General features: G+C 36.4%; 1 protein-coding gene across 6 annotated transcripts in view; it reads left to right on the top strand.

Annotated features, from left to right (window-relative positions):
• Cog1 (conserved oligomeric Golgi complex subunit 1) overlaps positions 1 to 23007 on the top strand; it is a 580539-nt gene that overhangs the window by 95579 nt on the left and 461953 nt on the right. For all 6 annotated transcript variants that reach the window (XR_016549365.1, XM_090403917.1, XM_090403919.1 and 3 more), the window contains exons 7-9: positions 2650 to 2835; positions 6765 to 6809; positions 22245 to 22331. Coding sequence is in view for 5 of the 6 variants with exons in the window: in XM_090403917.1 (XP_090260043.1) it covers positions 2650 to 2835; positions 6765 to 6809; positions 22245 to 22331 (318 nt within the window). In the remaining variant the exon portion in view is untranslated. The remainder of the gene's footprint in view (positions 1 to 2649; positions 2836 to 6764; positions 6810 to 22244; positions 22332 to 23007) is intronic.

Below are 23007 nucleotides of genomic sequence, written 5' to 3' on the forward strand. Positions count from 1 at the left end.
TTTAGAAACGGATGATCATACATAGACCTGGCCTTTTGGCTAAAATTAATAATTGAGAAAAGAAGAGAATACAATTTAGAAACACATATTGCTTTTATTGACTTTGAAAAAGCATTTGACTTATTTAAAATTAGTATTTTATTTAACATATTAAAAGAAAGACAAATATCAAATAATATCCTAAAAGCTACCAGAAGTATATATGAAAATAATCAAATACAAATAAGATTAAATCATGAGCTATCATATACGAGAGATAAACCAAGGGGTCCTACAGGGATGTCCCCTCTCAGCAACTCTTTTTAATATTTACCGAAATGAAATAATAATAAAATGGAATAAAAATTTCCATCAAGGTATTAAACTTTCTCCTACTGTGAACTTAAACACTCTCCTTTTTGCCAATAACGAAATAATAATTACAAATTCTGAAGACAACTTACAGAAAGCTATTTTAGATCTAAATGAGATAGCCAAAGATAATGGTATGATAATATCAACAGAAAAATCAAAAACTATAGTCTTTAAAGGACAAGATCCAGCACAAACTAAGATAGTAATAGATAACAAGATCTTAGAACAGGTGAATTCATTTAACTACCTAGGATGTATGATCACTTATGAAAATGAAAAAGATATAAACATAAAAATTGCAAAATATTTAAAAATGACAGGTGTAATTAACTCTATTTTTAAACCAAACCTAGTTCAAAAACAAACCAGACTAAAAGTTTTTTATTTATTTATTTATTTATTTTTTAATCACTAGAGGGCAGGCTAAACAAAAAAGATTAGTTAACAACATAGATGTACCTTACCTGTATAGAGTGCAACAGCATGTAACTTGTTTCTTATGCACATGTATCCTTCTGAAGATGACCTCAATACAGGGGTCGAAACGTAAAGTTATTATTTTATTATTAATCAGTAAAATAATATTTTCAACACGTGTGTTTTGTGTCCCTAAAAATCAATAAAAATATGAATTTTTATTGCCTGATCAATGGCTGTTTGGGACACCACCAAAATTCATTTCTGTTTTGAGATTACTGCTACATTAAAACATGTTAGCAAGTTTGATAGCACAGTTTGGGAGACTCATTCAACTTAAAAACAGATATACAGCAAAGGTATGTCTTAGCATCAGTGTTTTTTATATATACGCTCCTTCTCTAGCTGTTGAAATAAGTTGTAGAGGATGAAGGAGAAACTTTTTAACCTTAAAAACAACCAAAATGTTACTTGTGGAACTTCAGTATGCTGGTGACAGTCATTTTCTCTGATTCTGAGAATAGACTTCAGATTGTTGTGGACATTTTCAAAGAAGCCTATGAATGTATGAAAGGTATGACAAAAACCTTTGAAAAATATGAACTGCGTCTGAGTGATGACTTGTCCTATCTCAATTTCCTCATCAATGTTGACATTGATGAGGAAATCAAGTTAGTTGAAATGTATTAGTCCACTTTGGGATATTTAGTCTTTGATGGACTTGCTGCAACCAGACTTCTGTTTTAGGGTTATTGCCTTTCTTTGCTGTTGGTTGTGAAACTTGAACTGCATACTACAGGTGCCTAAACACCTGGTAAACTGTTATCAGGGCTGTATTCAAAGAATCTTCCAGATTCAGTGGGAAGGCCAGTGGTCTTTCCACTAAATTTTGAGGTCATTGTCATCAGTGTTTTGTTTGAAGCAAATTGTCTGAGTATTGAATTAATGATTATATGTTGCCAACATTGCTGGATTGCTCATATCATCTGTATACCACTTACTGGCTTTCCAAAACAGATCTTTTTTGGTACTGTGAAGGGGGGGGGGGAACAGAGAACAAGGGGCAGTAAAGGTAAAGAGGTCCAAGGATAATCTATATGTGAATTGCAAAGAAATGTACAAATATAACATGACATAAACAACTGGAAGTTTGGGCTCTTGATCAGTTAGAATAGTGATCTGCAGTATTTTGAAACCACATGGTGTGAGAAAAGACAAATAAGAGAATTAGATTGCACGGGCAAATGCTCCTCAGTCATCAATGCATTCTGGAAATGCATTAGCATAATCAGTCATCTCTTCAGACTCACTAGCAGTTGCACGGATCAGTCTACTTATTTATCAGTGATGCCAATGATGTTGATGTCATTAAACATTGAAGAACATTCAACAGCAAATTAGCGTTTGATTAATATCCCTGGTTATGGTAACTGCATATTTTATTTTCCAGTGCTTCATGTAATGTGGTAGAAGATACTAATATGATTATCAAAACATTGTTATAGATACTCTCATTAAGTAATTATTATATCACCTATACTTAGATTTAATTAACTTTATTTTGCTGTTTTGATTCAGGCATTTTAAACAAAAATCACGATAACTTAATTTTGATTGTTGTTAGTATATAGTTTTTTTCCTCCAAATAGCTAGATTAATTTGAGTTATTAGCATGTTCCTGAAATACTTTGCAGTCATTGTTTGTTATCATTTTGATGTTAACAAAAATTACTTATCACTTATTAGAACATAACGAAGCAGCATATTTAAAGTAGTATGAATGACAGATCTCTTTTGAAATGCTAACATGGAAAAAAACAATAAAAGTTATACTCTTTTAAATGGTGTTTTTGTTTATAAGTATTATTTTCTTTATAGATTTGGGGAGCATTGGAGGGTGATGACTATCTGAGTGCAACTATGATGTATCTTCTTGCACGTCAAACTCATATTTCTCTTGTACTTAGTTCTGTTCATTTAAAAGGTACTCCATTAAGTCATTCATTTCCAATAATTGCACATCAGTGGACAACCGTAAATCAGTTCCAGAAAGTTTTGTTTGAGGTAATGTCCAGTTTTAATTGTAATTCTGAATTATTCTTTTATTAGAAATTTATTAAAATGTTATTTTTAAGATATTTACTCTGAAAATTAAAAGCAATCTCTATGTTGGATAAAATTAACAATCTATAATATATAAATATATTGGAGATCACAGTTAATTAAAATCCCAGAGGACTGAACATATTATGAATTGTATTTTTTTGCTCTTTCTTTTTCATCTGCTGTGGGATTGAGTTATTCATGAATAATAGTTGGTAGGTTCTTAGATTAAAATCAGTTTACCAGTTTTGTAAGCTAAAGATCTCTGGCTACATCTAATACTAATGTGTGAATGAGCAAAAATCTAAAGAGTATCAAAATTTTAGCTTTTTTGCAATGTAATATTTAAATATGTTTTTGACATTAGCTTCTCTCAAATAGAAGGATCATTTTTTTTTTATATTTCACTGTGAACGGACAAAAATCAGTTTTCATCAAAATCCTTTATCAAAACACTATCTTTTCAGTTTTGTATTCTAATAATTATATTATGGATAGACACAGAAGCAAAAGAAGTATGCCATGTGATCTGACTCTTGCCATCAGTGTGATCAGCTGTCAGCTTGTATGTGTGAATATTGCTACTTCAGGAAAAGACAACCTCATGAGGATTGCCATCTGGAATGTTAGTGGAATGAATTAAGCTGGGAAACTGGCGAATGTGTGTAAAGAAATGGAGAGAACGGGAATCAATATCTTAGGAATAGAAGAAACTCTTTGGAGAAGTGCAGACCAATTTGATACATGACTCTCAAATGGAAAACAGTACATCATCATATCACATCAGGAGAACAAAACAGGGAAAGGTGTAGCCTGTATTTTGAAAAAAGAACTAGAAAAATCCGTAATCTCAATATACAGGAAATCAGAGCATGTAATCTCTATACTTGTAAAATCACACCCTAAAGACCTCATCATCATGCAAGTGTATGCACCAACCAGCACAGACCCAGACAAAGAAGTAGAAGGATTTTATGAACAAATAAGTGAAACAATAGAAGAATATGGAGGAAAGAAAGACAAGCGTATAATTGTGATGGGTGACTTAAGTGCAAAGATTGGGAAGACAAGGATAAGCAAAGATATAGGACCATATGGACTAGTACAAATCAAAGACAGAGGAGAACAACTGTTGGACTTTTGCAACCAAAATGACCTAATAATCAGAAACATGTTGGCCAAGTGGTTAGTGTATCCGCTCTCCAGTCTTTTGGCTGGAGAGCGGATGCGCTAAATGTTTCACAGACAATCACAAACCAGATGTTTGTGATTGTCTGTGAAAGTAATACTTACACTTTCTGCCCTATGACAAGGGGCAGTGCATCCTGAAAGATGAAGTTTGCTGTTACAGTAAAGTGGGCTCTGATAGTAGGCAGCAATTCTTTTAAAATTTTCTGGTACACTTGTGCATTCATTGAACCTTTCGTGAAATGCAAGTGACCAACACCATGATACACATGCAACCCCAGATCCTGACTGGCTGAGAATTTGACTGTTTACAGTCAGGGTTGAATTTTCCCCTGATCATCTTCAAACTGTCTGTCTACTGTTGGCATCCTTCAGTTTAAACTTTTTCTTGTCAGAAAAATTACTCTTTTCCACTGATCAGTAGTCCATTTGGCACCTCTTTGCACAAAAAATGAAATTGGGTCAATTTAATTGACCCAATCTTATTTTTTGGTTAACAAGAGTTTCTTTTTGGGGTACCTGGCTGTCAGTCCCTGTCGAATGAGTTTTCTCCTGACAGTTGTAGAGCTTGCCACAACTCCCATTTATTCTTCCCAGTCCTGTTTCAGTTCTCTGGACAATGCATGGTAATTTTGAGGCAGAGCTATTTTAGCACTCCATCTTTGCATGGTGTAGACAGTGGCTTTCTTCCTTTCAGATCTGGTTTCCTTCACTTTCGACAGTAGCTGTATCACAGTAGCTCTTCAAAATTATCGTGCATTGTCTGGAGAACTGAAACAGGGCTGGGAAGAATAATGACTTTTTAGTCATTTTAGTCATTTCACAGGAGGAATAGCCTTCTCTATTCAAATCTTGAATCACAATGTTACTGCAGGGTGTTAACTGCATGTAACTAGCCATAGTGATCTCAGCATGAAAATGCAAAAACTAGTTCTTGCTGTCTATAACATAAAAAAATTCTGATGCAATAGCAGCAACTATTATGTTAAATGGAAACCTGTGGGAATAATAGATGATACAGTGCAATGAAATATCTAATGATAAACCAGTGAAAATGACCATTTAACTACTAAAAACTGTATTTATGTAAGGTGATGTGGTTTCTATGAACGTGTGTGTGTATGTGTGTGTGTATATCCCTTAGGATCTTGAATAGGTACGACAGTTATTTCCTGAATGTTTTATTAATTCTGAAGGAATGTTGTCAACACCTGGTATCTTGTTAGTAGACAATTCATTTAGCAAGTATTCAAATTTATCTTTTAATATGCGTGGGTCAATTTTTTCCCCATCTAGTTTTGTTTTATTTTCTATAGCCTCATCATATAGATTATCTGCATTATAGGGTTCTTCTAAGTACCCCTTACATCTTTAATAAATTTCTTCCTTATCTATTAGAATGTGCCCATGTTTATTTTTTATAATTGTACTTCTTGTTTTGTTTTGCTGGCTCACCCCTTTTATAATATTACTAAGGGGGCTCCGACACCTACGGCGCCCAACCCTCCCGAGTTCCGGACTGGTAGGCCGGTTCTCCTTGAATTCTAATGACTGTAATTTTGAAGACTCGAAAGAGGGGTTCCACCCACCCCCCTGGAGCATATGGTGCCCAATCCCCTGAGTTCCAGACTGGTATGCCCCCCCCGAGTTCCGAACTGGTAGGCCGGTTCTCCTTCATGACTCGAATTTTGAAGACTCGAAAGGGGGGCCCCGGCGACTCCCCCCCCCCCCCCCCCCGAGTTCTGGACTGGTAGTCCGGTTCTCCTTCAATTCTGATCACTTGAATTTTGAAGACTGAAAAGCCCCCCCCCCCCCCCCCCCTCGAGTTCCAGACTGGTAGGCCGGTTCTCCTTGAATTCTGATGAATCGAATTTTGAAAACTCGAAAGGGGATTTCCACCTGGCACCTATGCCCCCCTTCCCGAGTTCCTGACTGGTAGGTAGGTTCTTGAATTCTGATGACTCGAATTTTGAAAACTCGAAAGGGGATTTCCACCTTCCCCCTGGCACCTATGCCCCCCCCGAGTTCCTGACTGGTAGGCCGGTTCTTGAAATTCTGATGCCTCGAATTTTGAAAACTTGAAAGAGGGTATCTGCCTCCCCCCGGCACCTATGGCACCCAACCCCCCGAGTGGTCCGGACAGTATGCCAAACTGGCCTACCAGTTCCTTCAATTCTGATGACTCGAATTTTGAAGACTTGAAAGGGGGGTTCCACCCAGGAGGCTATGCCTCCCAAACCCCCAAGTTCCGGACTGGTAGGCCTGTTCTCCTTGAATTCTGATGACTCGAATTTTGAAGATTCGACACTCAGGGTAACCTTGAGTTTCAAAATGTTTCGAATAACTTGACAAAAAACGTGACACAAAGTTACAAAAAAGGTTTATCATTTTATATGATAGAGTAGATATGCTTTATATAATGATTTTTGGTTAAATCCTATATGTCTTTGCACTTCTCTGTATACCATTGTTCTGTTGTTTCTTTACATTTTCTATTTATTATATTTTTTAATTTATATTTTCCCTGGCTTTCTTCATTTGGTAAGGTTTTGTGTTTTCTTCTTTCATCTGTTAAGTTTAGAATGTGTTGATGTGTATGTCTTGAGAAGGTGTTAAGTGTGTGAATATACATAATTGCAGAGTTATACATTATGTTAATACATATAATATACAAGTCGTGATATGATTATTTTTTTATGTAGAATTGTCAGAAGACCTTGAAATCTCTGGATGATGTTAATAATCAGGTCAGCTTATTAAATTCAATAATGTTATATATGTTTGTAAATTATAGTTATAAAAACAGATACAGGGTTATAATAAATTTAGTTTAATCCTTTATCCCAGTGAGAGCAAACAAAGTTTGTGCCTGAAAATATCTTCAGGACTGAATATAGTGGTGTTGTACTATCTTACCTGGGTAAGTAGTACAACACCAGGCAACTCGTAGCAAACTGGGATAAAGGATTAAACTAAATTTATTATAGTCTAACCTAGTGAAAAATAAACTTTCAACAGATTCAGGGTTCTTTCACATTATTTTGTATCTAAATTATTCCAACATTAGTGAACTATTATGGTACACTATAATGAACTGTTAAAAAATACTACTAAAGTTCTGTAGTAGCAGTACTATTTTAGCTTGATATACCAGCACAAATGATATCACATTCTATTCTCCAAAATTGTTTCTATATCAGGTTTTATTCATATCAAAGAATTATGTTGTCATGGTGACAGATGTGAAAGATTTCATTACATCTTGCATTGGAAGATAATTCTTCCACCTAGTGTTTGCATCTCCATGTATGTATTGTGTAAGTAGTCAAATTATACTCTGTATGTATAGAGGTATAGTTAGACTGGGAACCTGAAAGGAAACTAAGAATTTTATTGTTTTGAAACTAGACAATAAAACATAGTTAAATATCATTTCATGTTACCTCACTTATTCATCCTAACTCTATTTTGATAAAATCCATGCCAGCTTGGTTGTTGTTCAAACTGATTCTTATGCATATCTGTCTGAAAGGAAGCTGTGTACTGTACAAAATTCCTATCCCATACCTATATTATTTATGTGCATAAGAAATTTTTCTCCCCTTGACAATCCCATCCATGTCGATATGAAAACTGTTGTAGATTAGTAACAGGAGTAAGATCATTTGGGACTCCCATGTTATAAATATTGACTTCATTTTTTAGGATCATTTCAGGACTCCAGTAAACAAGAAAACACTTATAATTTACGAGTAAAATTTATAGAGGTTAAGTCTCTAATGAAAAGAGCTGCTCCCTTCCTCCAGTTTCCCCCCTCCCCTTGCAGTTTTTTCTTTGTTGTTTTCCATTTGAATGTTAATTTTTGAATAAGGCATTACAATATGATGATTTTAGTGCATTCTTCATGGGCCCTATGGAATTTAATAGAGAGGGATGGGAGATGTTTTAATAGATTGAAAATGTCATGACAGAATGTGCAGAGGACTAGAAAGATAAAAAATAGGTGTGTCTGTGTGAATAAGCTGATGCTGGTCTGGTTGACCGAGCACTTAGCATATCTGCTCTCCTACCAGGCTGTGGGTTAGAATCCTATTGTGGGTATGTATTTCTTTCTTTTAAGGTTACGCGGTGGTGAGCATTCATAATGAGGAATTTATGGAGACATAGCACGTTAGAATAATTACTTTACTTATCATTAAGAAAGTAACATTCGATGTTTTGACCTCTGTATTGGGGTCATCATCAGGAAAACATACATATGTACAGGATACAAGCTACATGACACTATACTATACAAAGTAAGATGAATCAAAATGTTTGTTAATCATTTACCCTATCCTCACCTCTAGTGGAAAAAAAACAACAAAAAAGACTTGCATTAAACAATTTCTAAAGTCCTCTCGTATTAAGATTTTCTTCTGTGTGGGGTTATTCTGGATGCGATACAGGTTGAAGATGGGTCCTCCAAATTCTTGGAATAATTAATCTATCATTTTTGTTCAGATTTGAATGAAGTTTCAGCATTTCACCAGGCTTCTTTGAATTTTCTTTCAAACCAGGTTTGGGTGGGTTCTGGTCAATTCTGTGACATGTTTGGAATTAGTGATCTGACAGACCTGTTTTACCATAGAGGTATTTAATATGGTGCTTGTGTTCATCTTTTCTAATTGGGATGGTGCGTCCTGTTTTCCCTATGTAAGGTAGGTTACAGGTACATTGAATTTTGTAAACCTCTGGGTGGGCTAGGTATAGAAGAGGATCTTTGGAAGAGCTAAGTAAATTTCTTAATTTTGCAAGGAGTTTGAAGGTTGTCTCTTAAAATTGTATTTAAGTAGTGTTCTTTTTTTTTTTTTTTTTTTTTAAAATGCCCCTAATGTATGATATGGCATTCTTGTAATCTTTTTTGCTTTTAATGGCATTTTTATGGTGGATTTTATGAATTTTTTTTAAAAATTTTATTGTAGCCATTTTTTTTACTAATGTTTAATTAACAATTTCAAATTCTTGGTTCGGAGTTTGTTCATTGGTACAAATTGTTAGGGATCTATGTTTGAGGGTGCTGATGACTTCTAGTTTTTGTCTTGGATGGTGGTACGAATTTTTATGTATGAATTGGCCTGTGTGTAGGTTTGAGGCAGACTGTGAAGGAGAAGCAGCCTGAGGTAAGACGTGCGACAAGTATGTCTAGAAAAGGAAGAGAGACTAATGTCCTGATCAATGATACTATTCTTCTGTTACAGAACATATTTCAGCCTGATACCACTGCCCTCTTTGTCCATGTACTCTGCTCTGGGTATTTTGCATGGCAGAATAATTTTTACCTATAAAAAGAAGGTATGGCCATGGGCTCACCACTTTCTCCAATAGCTAACTTTTACATGGAAGACTTTGAGCAACAAGCTCTAGATTTAGCCAGCCTGAAGCCCAAAGTCTAGCTCAGATATGTTGATGATATTTTCACCATTTGGTCCCACAACTGCGAAATATTAAACATTCCTAAGCCACCTGAACAAACAACACAAACATATCTGATTCACCATCAAGATCGAAAACAACTCTCTTTCTTTTCTAGATGTACTTGTCACACATCTTCCCTCAGGCTGCCTCTTCTTTACTGTCTACCACAAACCTGCACACAGACCAGTACATACATAAAAATTCATACCACCATCCAAGACAAAAACTAGAAGTCATCAGCACCCTCAAACACAGATCCCTAACAATTTGCACGAGTGAACAAGCTCTAAACCAAGAATTTGAAATTTTTAACCAAACATTTGTAAATAAAGTTCACAAGATCCTCCATAAAAATGCCATTAAAAGCAAAAAAAAATTAAGAATGCATAGCCATACCATACATTAGGGGCATTTCAAAAAAAAAAAAAAAAAAAAAAAAAAAAAAGAACTCAAATGCAATATTAAGACAACCTTGAAACCCCTGGCAAATTTAAGAAACTTACTTAGCTCTTCCAAAGATCCTCTTTCATACCTTGCTCACCCAGGGGTTTTACAAAATTCAATGTACCTTTAACTGTATCTTTAAGGATGCACCATCCCAATTAGAAAAGATGAACACAAATTCCACATTAAATACCTCCACTATGGTAAAACAGACCTGTCAGACCATGCACTCCAATCAAGAAGTTTTACATGTTTGGTGTTGAATGCTCTCACTACTCCTTCCTTTCCTTGATCATTATTGCCTGAAAATAACATCCTGTACTTATTATTTAGTAAGACCTCATCTGTTTTTGTCTTCTTTGTCTTAGTAGTGCCAATTATGCCCATGTGGTACTTTTCCAATTCTTCTGCAAGTTTGATTTCCTTTCCATTAATACTCCTTATATTGATGGTTTCTATCTTCAGTTCTTATGTTGAGTTTATTCTTCTTCTAGATGTTCAGTTGGAGCTTGTTCCAGTAGCTGACTTTTCACTGTTCGCCCTGGTTCTCTAACGAAAACAGCGTGAGCCCTGTTTAACTGGGCAATCTCCCAGCTGGCATGAAATATGTTGTATCATCATATATGCATTTGTGGTTTAAGCCAGTACAATTTGGTCGGCTAAGTCACAGATTGCCAGCCCATCCTCATTCATTCAGTACTGTAGATACCTACTAACAGGGTGCACTACATGAAAGTGAGGATTGGACATTAGTTCAGAAGCACCAGACAGTTCTCCCCATTCCTGTGAACGACCCCTAGATATTATATTTCAGAATATATCTGATAATATTGGTGTCATGAGAGAAAACAGATTAATTTGGATCAAAGTGGTTAATAAGAAGGTAATTATGTAACCTTTTCACTTAGCATTGTCATAATATTGTGTACACCCTCTGAGGGTTCATAATAGGAATTTAATGATAATGATGTAGAAATTTAATGATAATGATGTAGAAATTTAATGATAATAATGTAGAAATTTTTCTTGCCAACAGTGTCTGTTGGCAAGAAATTATATTCTAGTTTTCATCCTTATACTACCCAAATGTAAGCAGAAGACTAGTCGCGAAGTTACTTCACGACTAGTCTTCTTGCATCTAGAGGTTGCCGACTTCAGATCAGCTACATTACTTAATATCCTGTAATGCAAGAAACATGAGAAGGGTCACAACTGAGACCGGTTATGATTTTTTATTTTTTTAAGTCTTATCACTGTGATAAGACTTTATCACAGTGCTAAAGCTTATCACTTTATCACTGTGAGCCATACCAAAGAAGACACCGTGATCAATTTAATGTATAAGTCATGCTTTCCATATACAAGTAGTAAAAAAAGACGTATCATCTTATTTTTAGATACTGTAGATCCAGAGATAGTTACGGACAACTTTTCACAATTACCTCTCATCCTTGCCATATTCCTATGATATTTCAATTTGATAAGTTGAGATTTTCAAATTATAGTGAAAATCTGATTCTGAAAATCCCATTTGACCTAGTTTGTTCCTAACCATGTTTCTTTTCCACAATTTTTCTTTTTTTTCCCTCAAATATGCATGCATATACATTGCATGGAACACTCAGGGAAATTCCTCTAATTCTCATTGTTTTATTTCCCATTTCATAGATAGGTACTATGATAGTTACTCCAGTCATATGGTATTCAACCTGTTGACCAGGCCTTCTAAATTATATAGTGCAGCTGCTGTAAAATGGAGCAGGGAAGTTATGGACATCAAAGTTTTGCCATTATTGTTGTTGTTGCCAAAGTTGTTACTTTGATGTAGATTATAGGTTTTGTATGACTATTTTTAAGGTATATATGGAAAATAAATCTTGGAAATAAAAAAGAGGTAGAAAGCTGAAGCTGTGGAAATTGAAACAAAGCAAGAATTCGAATCTCTGATGAAAAAAATTTGAGATGTAATGACATGAAAATCAGAAGAGGTGTGTGGAAGTAGAAAAGGAAAAGAAAGAAATACTGTTGGAATGAGAGAGTTAAAAAGGCATTAAAAAAGTATTCAGAAGTTCATAAAAACTAGATCAAATGATGATAGAATTGTTTATAATCAGAAAAAGAGCCATGCAAAAAATAACTAAAGAAGAAAAATAAAATGCCCTGTTGAATTTACACATTAAGTTCGAAGATGATATTGTACATGGACTAGAAATGTTATATGGATTAAAGAGGAATAGAAGAAGCAACACAGGACCAGAAATTTTAATAAATGGAAATTTTATGATTGCTAGAAGAGAGATTCGGATGATATGGCAGAATTATTTCAGAAATCTGTTAAACAAAGATGAAAGCCATAATGGAATAAACTGGAATTAATATTGAGATAAGAGAGAGATAATAGGGAAATAGCATTTGCAGGGTTTGTAGAATCATTAAGAAAAACAGAGAATAAGTGGATGATTAGTCTGATTAAATGATCAGGCCTTCTGACAGGTCAGGATTGAAATGGTTGTGTGAGATCTTTAGAATGATGTGGAGAAAGAAGGGTGATACCTGATGATTGGATCAAGGAGATTATTGTTCCATTGTTGTTTCACTTTAGGATGAGGAAAAAAAAAACATGCCTTACCCTCATCTACTGCTCTTGTTACTCTGTTATAAAAGGAAACCAGATTACTAAAACAAAATTCCCATCCATACTGACCTGTATGGATCTGTTCATATCATATCTTGTTTGGATCTGTTCATAAATGTTCATATCTTACTGTACAAAGATTTATTTAGGATAATGGCATTAAGAATCAGGATTAAAATAAAGAGAAAGAGCAGCAGTTGGTTTAGAAAAAGGGGTGAGAGAGAAAAATCAGTTCATTTGATTTTTGTTGTCAGGAAAAATAGAGAGATATTGAGAATTAGGGAAAAAAACCCATGAAAAGTTTCTTAAAGATAGGTATAGAAAAAGATGAAATAGTTATAATCAAGAATGTGTATGTTCAATGTAATAGCTGTGTGAAGACTACATTTGGTATTTCAAAGTGGTTTACACTTAACATTGGATTGTTACAAGGAAGTATCTTATCTCTGTTGCTCATTATGGTGATGATCAATATCCTAGATACAGTTATTATTATTATTATTATTATTCAGGCCTCCAAGGAGTCAAAAGACTCATCGAGGGAGGTCCTTCCTAAGACGTAAAGTCTGTCAAGAATCATCGAGGGGAGGTCCCCCCCCCGAGAAACACAAAGTCTATCATACCACTCTTTAAACTCACACTTACCGGTCTCGCTCCCACCACTCCATCAGGCAATGCATTCCACGGCTCAACCACCCTCCACACAAAGAAACCACTCCTTACCCTCTTGCTCACAGTTTCCTTTCGTAACTTCCAGGGATGGCCTCTTGTCATCACTCCTTCCCGCTGTTCAACCAAGCGAAAGAACTCCCCAGTGTTAACCCTGTAACCACCTCTCAACAGTTTAAAAGTCTCAATCATATCACCTCTCCTTCTTCTATCCACCAAACTCTGCAGTCCACATTCTCTCAGCCGATCCTCATAACTATCCTTGTACAGTCCTGAAACCATCTTTGTCATCCGTCTTTGTATCCTTTCCACAGTTAATTTATCCCCTTCAAATCCTGGGGACCAAATCTGAGAACAATAGTCCAAGTGTGGTTTGATCAGAGACTTATACAATGGAATGATAACCCTCTTATCTCTGCAGGTCAGTGTCCTTCTCATAATAGCAGCAATCCTCTGTGTTACCTTCACCACCTATGCAATATGTCCCCTAAACTTCAGGTTTCTATCAATCATCAACCCCAGATCTCTTGTCTCCCCTACTTCCTCCAGTATAACTCCTCCCATAGAGTATGCAGCATCCCATCGATGTTTCCCAAACTTCAAGACCTTACATTTTGCTGCATTAAACTGACACCCCCATTCATTTGCACATCTATCTAGCTTATTTAAATCCTCTTGCAGGGCTACCACATCTGCACTATTACTAATAATCCTTCCCAGCTTCGCATCATCCGCAAACAACTGAATATCCCCCTGCAATCCACTGGCTATGTCATTGATATAAAGGTTAAACAATATAGGTCCTAGTACTGAGCCCTGTGGGACCCCACTTGTAACCCTCTGCCTCCTGGAAACTGCTCCACCATACACAACTCTCTGATACCTATCAGACAGCCAATCCTGAATCCAGTTGACCAATCTGACATCCAGACCCATGTGCTGCAACTTAAATATCAGCTTATCATGTGGCACCCTGTCAAATGCCTTCGCCAAGTCTAAGAAAATTGCAGTATATGCCTTTCCCTCATCTAATGTTCTTGTAACTTTATTATAAAAGGCTAGCATATTGCTAAAACAAGAGCGTCCTTTCACAAATCCATGTTGATTCTCACAGATAACATTACCCTCATCTGCCCAATGCTGTATACGGTCCCTCACTACTTTCTCCAAGATCTTAACAACTACTGATGACACACAGACTGGCCTATAATTTGACACTTCCAGTCTGTTACCACCCTTATGCAATGGCACTATCTTACCTTCCTTCCATTCCCTGGGCACCTTTGCCAAAGCCAGACTTTCATTGAAAAGCCAGGTTAAAGGCACTGTCAGTTCCCTAGCACATTCTCTCAAAACTCGTGGTGAAATACCATCCAGTCCCACAGCTTTACTGACATCCAGAGTACTCAGTATCTGAAACACACTCTCCTCCTGTACCTCCAGACCTCGAACCAGTCCTATCCCTCTAGCATTAAAACTGACTCCTCTAGGATGAAATACTCCAATAAAGTGTTCATTGAACAATTCCACTATGTCCTCTGCATCAGTCACTCTATTCCCATTTTTATCCCACAATATCATTCTTCCACAGTCATTTCTCCTCCTACTGGCCACATAGCTAAAAAATTCCCTAGGATTTTCTTTGGATCTTAGTGCCAATCTCCTCTCATATTCCAGTTTCGCTCTCCTTACCACACTAATCACTCTTCTAGCCTGTGTCTTATATTTCTCATGCATATCTTCACTTGTCTCCTTATATCTCTTCCATAGCCTCTTTTTCGCATGCAATTCCTGTTTAATATTGTTTGTCATCCACTTTACTCCAAATTGCGTCCTCTTCTTCACTCGTGGTATGCAACTTACCATTGCTGATAACAAATATTCTTTCACAATTCCCACGCACTAGTGATATCCTGGCCTTCCAATTCCTCACTCCATGAAACTTCCCGAAGTTGACGTCTAAGACTATTATAATCACCTGTCTTATAATTCCACATAAGTTCCCGTCTCTTTGATACTCCTGCACGTCTATTCATTTTCCAAGTCAACACCATATGGTCACTCTCTCCAACTGGTGGGAGAGACGTCAACTCAGTTATTATCAACTCTTCTGATGCTATAACCAAATCCAAAACTTTTGAACCTCTTGTTCCCTCTGTTACATGTTGCCTAAGACATTTGTCCCTCAAGAATTCTAGAAATTCCATTCCCCTATTGCTACATGCATCTTCCTCTCTCCAATTTATACTACTGAAGTTAAAATCTCCCATAACAATCATTCTTCTTGCACTTGCCAAACTTAGCTGTCTACATATCTCCTGGTCCCCATCCTCTGTGCTCCTGGGTCTGTAGCAACACCCCACTAAATATCCTGTCTTGCCTACCTCTACCTCACACCATACGCTCTCAAAATCATTTGTCTCACTTCCTTCCAAATTCTCCACTCTCAGAGGACATAGGTCATCACTTATCATAAGCAGTACCCCACCATCACGCTTTCCCCTCCTATCCTGACGAAAAATGCTATACCCAGCGACTTCTATTCCCGTTGTTATATCCCCTTCTGTCAACCACGTCTCAGTGATCGCAATAATTTTTGGCCAGGCTGATGCTATCTGCTCCACCAATTCCTCTCCCTTATTCCGGATACTCCTGGCATTAGTATAAAGCATATAAATGCCATTGTTTCTATACCCAGCATTATCCCTTCTAAACTCCACTGGGCTCAGTGTTACCTGACATTGTCTCCCTTCTCCCAAGTATCCATTCCCACAAGAGGCCACCCCTGCTATCATCCTCCCTGGGACACACTGACCCGTTCAGAACAGCAATCTCTCCAGATGCCTACGTCCTTCCTCATTCAAATGTAAACGGTCTCTCGCATACAATTCCTCTCTTTCCTCAAACGCACTCCAAGCATCCACATATACCAGTCCTCTCTTGTCACACATTCTCGCTATTATGCCATTCAATATCCCCGCTCTTCTGCTCAGCTCATCATTATCATACCTAGGCAACATGCACACTATTTTTCCTCTCTCTGTCTTCTTCCGTACAGTCTCAAGCAAAAATCTCATATCTCTCGCTGCCCGACTTACATTACCACTCAAGTCATTCGTTCCTACCATCACAATCATCTCATCCACCCTTTCACCTCTCTTAATTGCCATAGCCACCCTTTTTATTGTTCCTCCTGGCAAACACTCCTCATGCATCCTATCTTGAACACCACTGATCATTGAGTCGCCATACATTATACCTCTTACCATTCCCTCGCTCCTATTGTTTCCATTCTCTCCTCTTCTTTCATTCCCATACCTCTCTATTCTACTGTTTCCATTCTCTCCTCTTCTAGCACTCCCATACATCTCTCTCATTCCCTCTCTCCTACTGTTTCCATTTTCTCCACTTCTAGCACTTCCATATCCCTCTCTCATTCTGTCTCTCCTACTACTGTTTCCATCCTCTCGTCTTCTAGCATTCCCATACCTCTCTCTCATTCCATCTCTCCTACCGTTTCCATTCTCTCCTCTTCTAGCACTTCCATATCTCTCTCTCATTCCGTCTCTCCTACTGTTTCCATCCTCTCGTCTGCTAGCATTCCCATACCTCTCTCTCATTCCCTCTCTTCTACTGTTTCCATTCTCTCCTCTTCTAGCACCCCCATACCTCTCACTCATACTCCCTAAATTCTCACTCTCTCCTACTCTGATTCGCCTTGCATTTATCTCTTCCATTCTCCTAATCTTATCTTTCATACTTCTGCTCTCATTCACAAGACATTCCACCTCCTCTTTCAACTCATCTATCTCCCTCTGCAGGTCAGTCACTCTTAATCTAAATTCACTCTCCCGAACAAAACCATCTCCTAAACTTTCACAGTCACTCACACCTTCCACACTATCAACTATTATTTTCTCATTCTCTCCTATCACACTACTTGTCTTCCTACATTCATTCCCCGTTCCTGGAGCAACAAAGTCGGATATCGATATATCTAATGAACTTATTTCCTCCAACTGCCTGCATTTTGCGCACATATGCTCTCCACTCTCTTTAACAAGCCACATATGTAATTCCCGAGACCCATACATGCCACAAAGTCCCTTATGATATTGCTAATAATTGAGTTCTTAAATGGCGGAGGACTTGGCGTTACGCCACTTGTGACTGCTGCTGAATCCACCATCATTCCTTACTGCCGAGTAGCGTAATCTTTAATAATTATTCACATTTTAATAGTTAATCATTTTAATAGTTAATCACATGAAAGGGAGAACAGCTGTTTGCGGGTGATTTGGCATTCCGAAGAAGAGTATAGTCTTCTTCGGAATGCCATAAATCATAAATCATAGAGAAAAAATGCTTGAATTAATGATATTAGACTCAGTGAACAAGTCCAAGTCTTAAAGAGTAGTGAAAATTTTAAATATTTAGAAAGTGTACTTTTTAGTGATGTGGAAGTTTAGATCAGGAGATATCGAGGAGGCATTTTACTGGGCAAAATGCTATTTTTAACAGTGTATTTAGCTGACTTACTGAAGTGTACCTTTCATTTAACAGGATTTACTTTTTTGCCTGTTTTGTCTTATGTAGCATTGGCATGGAGACTAAAAAAAAATTGCTTAAGTAGTATACTAGCAATGGAAGTTTTGCAGACAGTTTTGTTGATAACAAGGAAAGATAGAATAAGAAATGTGGACACAAAAAAATGTTCATACAAAGTGTTGAAGAAATCCTTGTGTAATCTCACTTGAAGTGTTACATCCAAATATTCTGACCTATATGTTGCAACTTAAATTGCTGAGTGACCTTGCAACTTAAATTGCTGAGTTACTGAGTGACCACAAAGTGGTCACTCAATAACGCGATTGTTTTATCTGCTTCTGTCACCTCGTGACCATCATCACTCATTAAAGTTAATCTTTCATGGCCATTCTTCCTATTACTTTCAACATAATGAAAAAACTACTTGGGATTTCCTTTGGCCTGCTCTGCTAGATTCTTCTCATAATCTGATTTTGCCTTCCTTGCCATGCTGATCACCTTTCTCCTTATATACCGCTCACAACATGTTCTTCTTCTGCAGTTCATGCTTAATGATATTACTCATCCATGTAACTCCTACAATTTAATATTGCTTCCTCCAGATAATCCTTAACTATCTTCCATGTACTACTAGCATCTTTCCCTTGCAGTATTTTATGCCATGCCACAAATTAAGCTTCCTTCTATGCTTGTCATAATCACTTGCCATGGAGTTCCACATATACCCCTTCTTCACAGAATATTCTTCATGTTTTACAATCTCCCAAGTCAAGATCATATGGTCACTTTTGCCAATCGGAAGCAATGTGGCCACCATGGTTACAGATAGCTCTTCTGATCCAACGACCAGGTCCAGTACTCTCCCACCCCTAGTCCCCTCCATCACATGCTGCCTTAAGTAATTATCTCTCAGCAGATGTATAAATTCTATTTCCTTTCTGCCATGTGATCTTTCTTCCTTCCAGTCTATATCTCCATAGTTGAAGTCCCCCATAATAATCACTTGACCTGTACTCCTTGTACTAATTTGGCAATGCATGTCTTCCAGATCATCTGTGGAACTCCCTGGCCTGTAATAACAACCAACTGTATGTTTTTTCTTACTGCCTTAATCTGATACCAGATTGCTTCAAATGAACAGTGACCCTCCCTCCTGTCTCATATTCCTTTTGGTTGCAATTCATCTGCTATCATCAGCAGTACTCCTCCCCCAATCCTATCTTCTCCATCTTTCCTGAAAATACTAAACCCTTGACATTCTATCCCTGTAACTATTAGTCAAGTCTTACTAATGCCTATAACTTTAGGCGAGGTTGCACTAACCATTGTCAAAAACTTCTCCCTCTTGTTCCTGATCATATGAAGGAGAAAAAGACATCAAATTAAAAACTTCAAAATTTTTATGAGTTATGTGCCTGACAAATAGAACTGTCAATCCGAATCTCGTACAAAAAGAAATATACTTAAAAATATACAATACTTTAGTATTACCTATGTTATTATATGCATCGAAATTTAGGCAACGAATAAACAAGATAAAGAATAAAAACAAGTGAAATAAGATTTATGAGAACTGCAAAATACATATTAGACAATAAATAAAATGAAAATATTTTAAAAGAACTAAAAATAAAATTAAAAGTAAAACTAAATAAGCATAAATAAACTTGAATAGAACATGTAAACCGAATGGCCAACATCTGATATCCTAAATAATTAAATAAACCAGTTGGGAAGAGAAGGCTGGGTAGACCTCAAAACAGGTTATTAGATTAAAAATGAGATGGAATGGATCAAAAGGTCTATATCTGTTGATCATTATGATGATGATATAAATAAAACAGAATACAAGATAACTGCAACAGTCAATTAAAAAGTGAAAGCAAGTGTGAGCTGGAAATATATCAAGCATAATTATTTTTTAATACATCAAATTGCCAGAAACCATCACATTTGTGTTGCTGATGTTGAAATTAGGCCTGGCTTTTGTAGCTTTCCCTCTTAACCAATAGAATGAACTGCTCCAGATCTTCCTTTATTTCTGCTATGAAATTGAGAAATTATTTATTTTTCTGCCACCAGTCTTAATTCTAGCTGGGTCTTTGTCTAAGTTAGCCACTTTACACATTCACTACAATTCATTTTACACATCCACAGACTCCACATTAATTCTTCCTGCACAATCTATGCATTGACTCATTCACTATCATGGTTTTCCTTTTCAACTTAACTGTCATATCTGGCAACAGACTCACTATCATAACTGTCTCACGCTGTTCTTTTGATACTTTGTCACTGTTCCATGTCCTTCCTGATACCATACTTTTCTTTTTTCAAATCATTCAGTCCAGCCAAAACAACTTTCACTTTATCCTTTTGCATTCTAATAGCCTCGCGAACATCATTAATCTTTGCATCAGGAATCAAGATTTCTTGACTCTCTGATCAAGCACGCCTCTTATAATAGAATCACCATACGAGACTCTCTCTTTTCCCTTAATTTTTCTTTCTTTCTTGATCAAGCATTCCTTTCTATTTTCTCATCTTCCTCTTTCTTTCTGTTCTCAGCTGAGCCACTCACTAAAAGAAGTTTCTGCATTCACTCTAACTCATCTTCATCCTGTGTGTTATATTCCACATAACTTCACTATCTCCCTCACTATGGCCAACTTTTCATTCTTCATATCTATCATACTACTATTGTTTTGATTGTCACTTTTACTATCTCTCTCTCTCTCTCTATTATGTCACTTTTACTCCTCTCTTGGTCCTATCATTTGCTACACCATTTGCACATTTTCACACATTTATCCTCTGTTCCATCTATTGCTTCAATCTCCTGATCTGACTTCCATTTCTGATGCTCACTTTCATAATATTTTCAGCACAATGTCTCACCACTCTTGCTTTCAAACTAAATTCCATTCACCTTTGGTAATGAATACATTTCAGACATTTCACTGATTGAAGTCTCTCTCGGGAATTCTTTGAACAATGATTCTTTGGATGACATTGTTTTGCTTTGCATTAGTGCTATGTGCTATGCTGTGTAACTTACTGTACAAAATAACTTATATTTAAAGTCACTTTTAACTTAAGTCTAATTAACACCACACTATAATCTACTTCTAATACAATTTCTACTAATGTCATTAGTTTTTCTAAAATAACTTAGCATTCAGAGCTCTCTAAACACAGGAACTGCTACCAGACCTATACATCTTTACTGTGGTTATATTTTCTTTTAATTAAATGAATTTCTTATAATTATCTCTCCAACTATAATACTTAATGGGATATTATGGGTTTTCAAATGCAAAAGTGATTTTTTTCAGAATTTTTAACAGTAATTTTCATAGCACTAGATATACTCATTTTGAACTTTCAAATAATGTATAAATGATGTAAGCATGTATGCTTCTTCTGTTGTTTCCTCACTTATATATATATATATATATATACAGGGTGTTCGGGATAAATTTGACATATTTATAATTAATTATATTTTTCCGTAAGTTACATGTATTAACACACACTTCTCTTCATTTAAAAGTTTGGACCCTTCTTCATTCATATACAAGATGTCAGAAAGGATGGATAGCTGGAACCCACCTGAATCATGGAAGAGAATAACTTGTATCATGATGATTCGTGCCCGCCATCAAAATAAGGATATTACGACTGCTGCCCAATGCTCCCTGAATACAGTAAAAACAATCAGGCATGAACTAGAGACTTGCAATGGTGACTACGAGGATGTAGCAAGAAGAAAGATCCCTAGCAGACGATCTGATTGCGTTCGTACAGCAGAATTCCTCGCAAATCTGCAGGAACAGGTGTTGAAGAACCCTGGCATTGGAATTCGGGCTTTGTTCGTGGAGTTGCTAACTGTAGTCAAGCCCTGGATAACAAGGGTAGCCAATGGTAGGCCGTATGTATGGCAGCAGGATTCGGCCCCTTGCCACACCTCTGGGAAAAGTCAAAAATGGTTGTCTGAAAATTTCTACGACTTCACCAGTCCAAATGTTTGGCCTCCAAACTCCCCAGACCTTAACCCCATGGATTATTTTGTATGGGGCGCAGTTGAAAAAGACACCAATCGCACTTCCAGTAATACAAAAGCCCAGTTAATGGATAAAATTAAAACAGTTTTTGCGGCCCTTCCCAGGGAGACTGTAGCATCAGCTTGTTCGAGGTTCCGAAGCAGAATTGAAGCTGTGATCGATGCTAATGGTGGTTATTTTGAGTAAATCTTGTTGATAGTATTGTAATTAACTCTGCCTGTAATGTTTTTTTGTCAATTCATTAAATTTAATAGATACAAAGAAGATTTTCTTTTTCCTTACGAAACTGTCAAATTTATCCCGAACACCCTGTATATATATATATATATATATATATATATATTTTTTTTTTTTTTTTTTTTTAGAAAATAACTGAAATTTTATGCTGCCTTGTGTTACTAAGTGATTCTTCACCTGAAGAGGTGTTTCAGGAATTTCTGGAAACAAGAATGGTACTATTTTTTATATGCTTTGATGATTAAATGAAATTTTGTAATAAAAATGAATAATTTGTCTTCTGTTTTTTCAGCATGCAACAATTGATTTCATATCACACTTTATTTGCTTTATCATTGTATGTACTTCATTGAAAATATAGAAACTGAAATTTACTTAATAAAGAACAGTTGTATATGCAAAAACATTTTCAAAATTCTATTTTCACCCTATCTAATGCAAATAAACATAGGCCAGAAGGAATATATGTCTGTATAAACTGCTTGGAAAGATGTCATGACTATTTGTTCCTCAGAGTTCCTCTAAACACAGGAACTGTTACCAGACCTATACATCTTTACTGTGATTATATTTTCTTTTATTGCAATAAATTTCTTATAATTATCAAGCACCCATCTTGTTAAGGTGGACACCATGACAAACGGTCATGGTGTCCACCTTAACAAGATGTAGGACCTCCTTTTGTTATGATGATTGCAGCAATCCTGCAGGGCATACCTTCCACAAATGTATGATATTGATCATTGTGAATTTTGGACAATTTTTCCTGTAGGCTTGTAATGAGGTCCCTTGACCTCACCCGATGCTCCAGTTCATACCACAGATGTTCAGTAGGGCTCTGTGGAGGCCAGTCATGTATGGTGACATTCATGGCCACAATCTCTACAGTTA

The sequence above is a fragment of the Typopeltis vanoorti genome, chromosome 14 (assembly GCF_054136105.1).
Source record: "Typopeltis vanoorti isolate ZY-2024b chromosome 14, IOZ_Tvanoo_1.0, whole genome shotgun sequence".
Taxonomy (NCBI): Eukaryota; Metazoa; Arthropoda; class Arachnida; order Uropygi; family Thelyphonidae; genus Typopeltis; species Typopeltis vanoorti.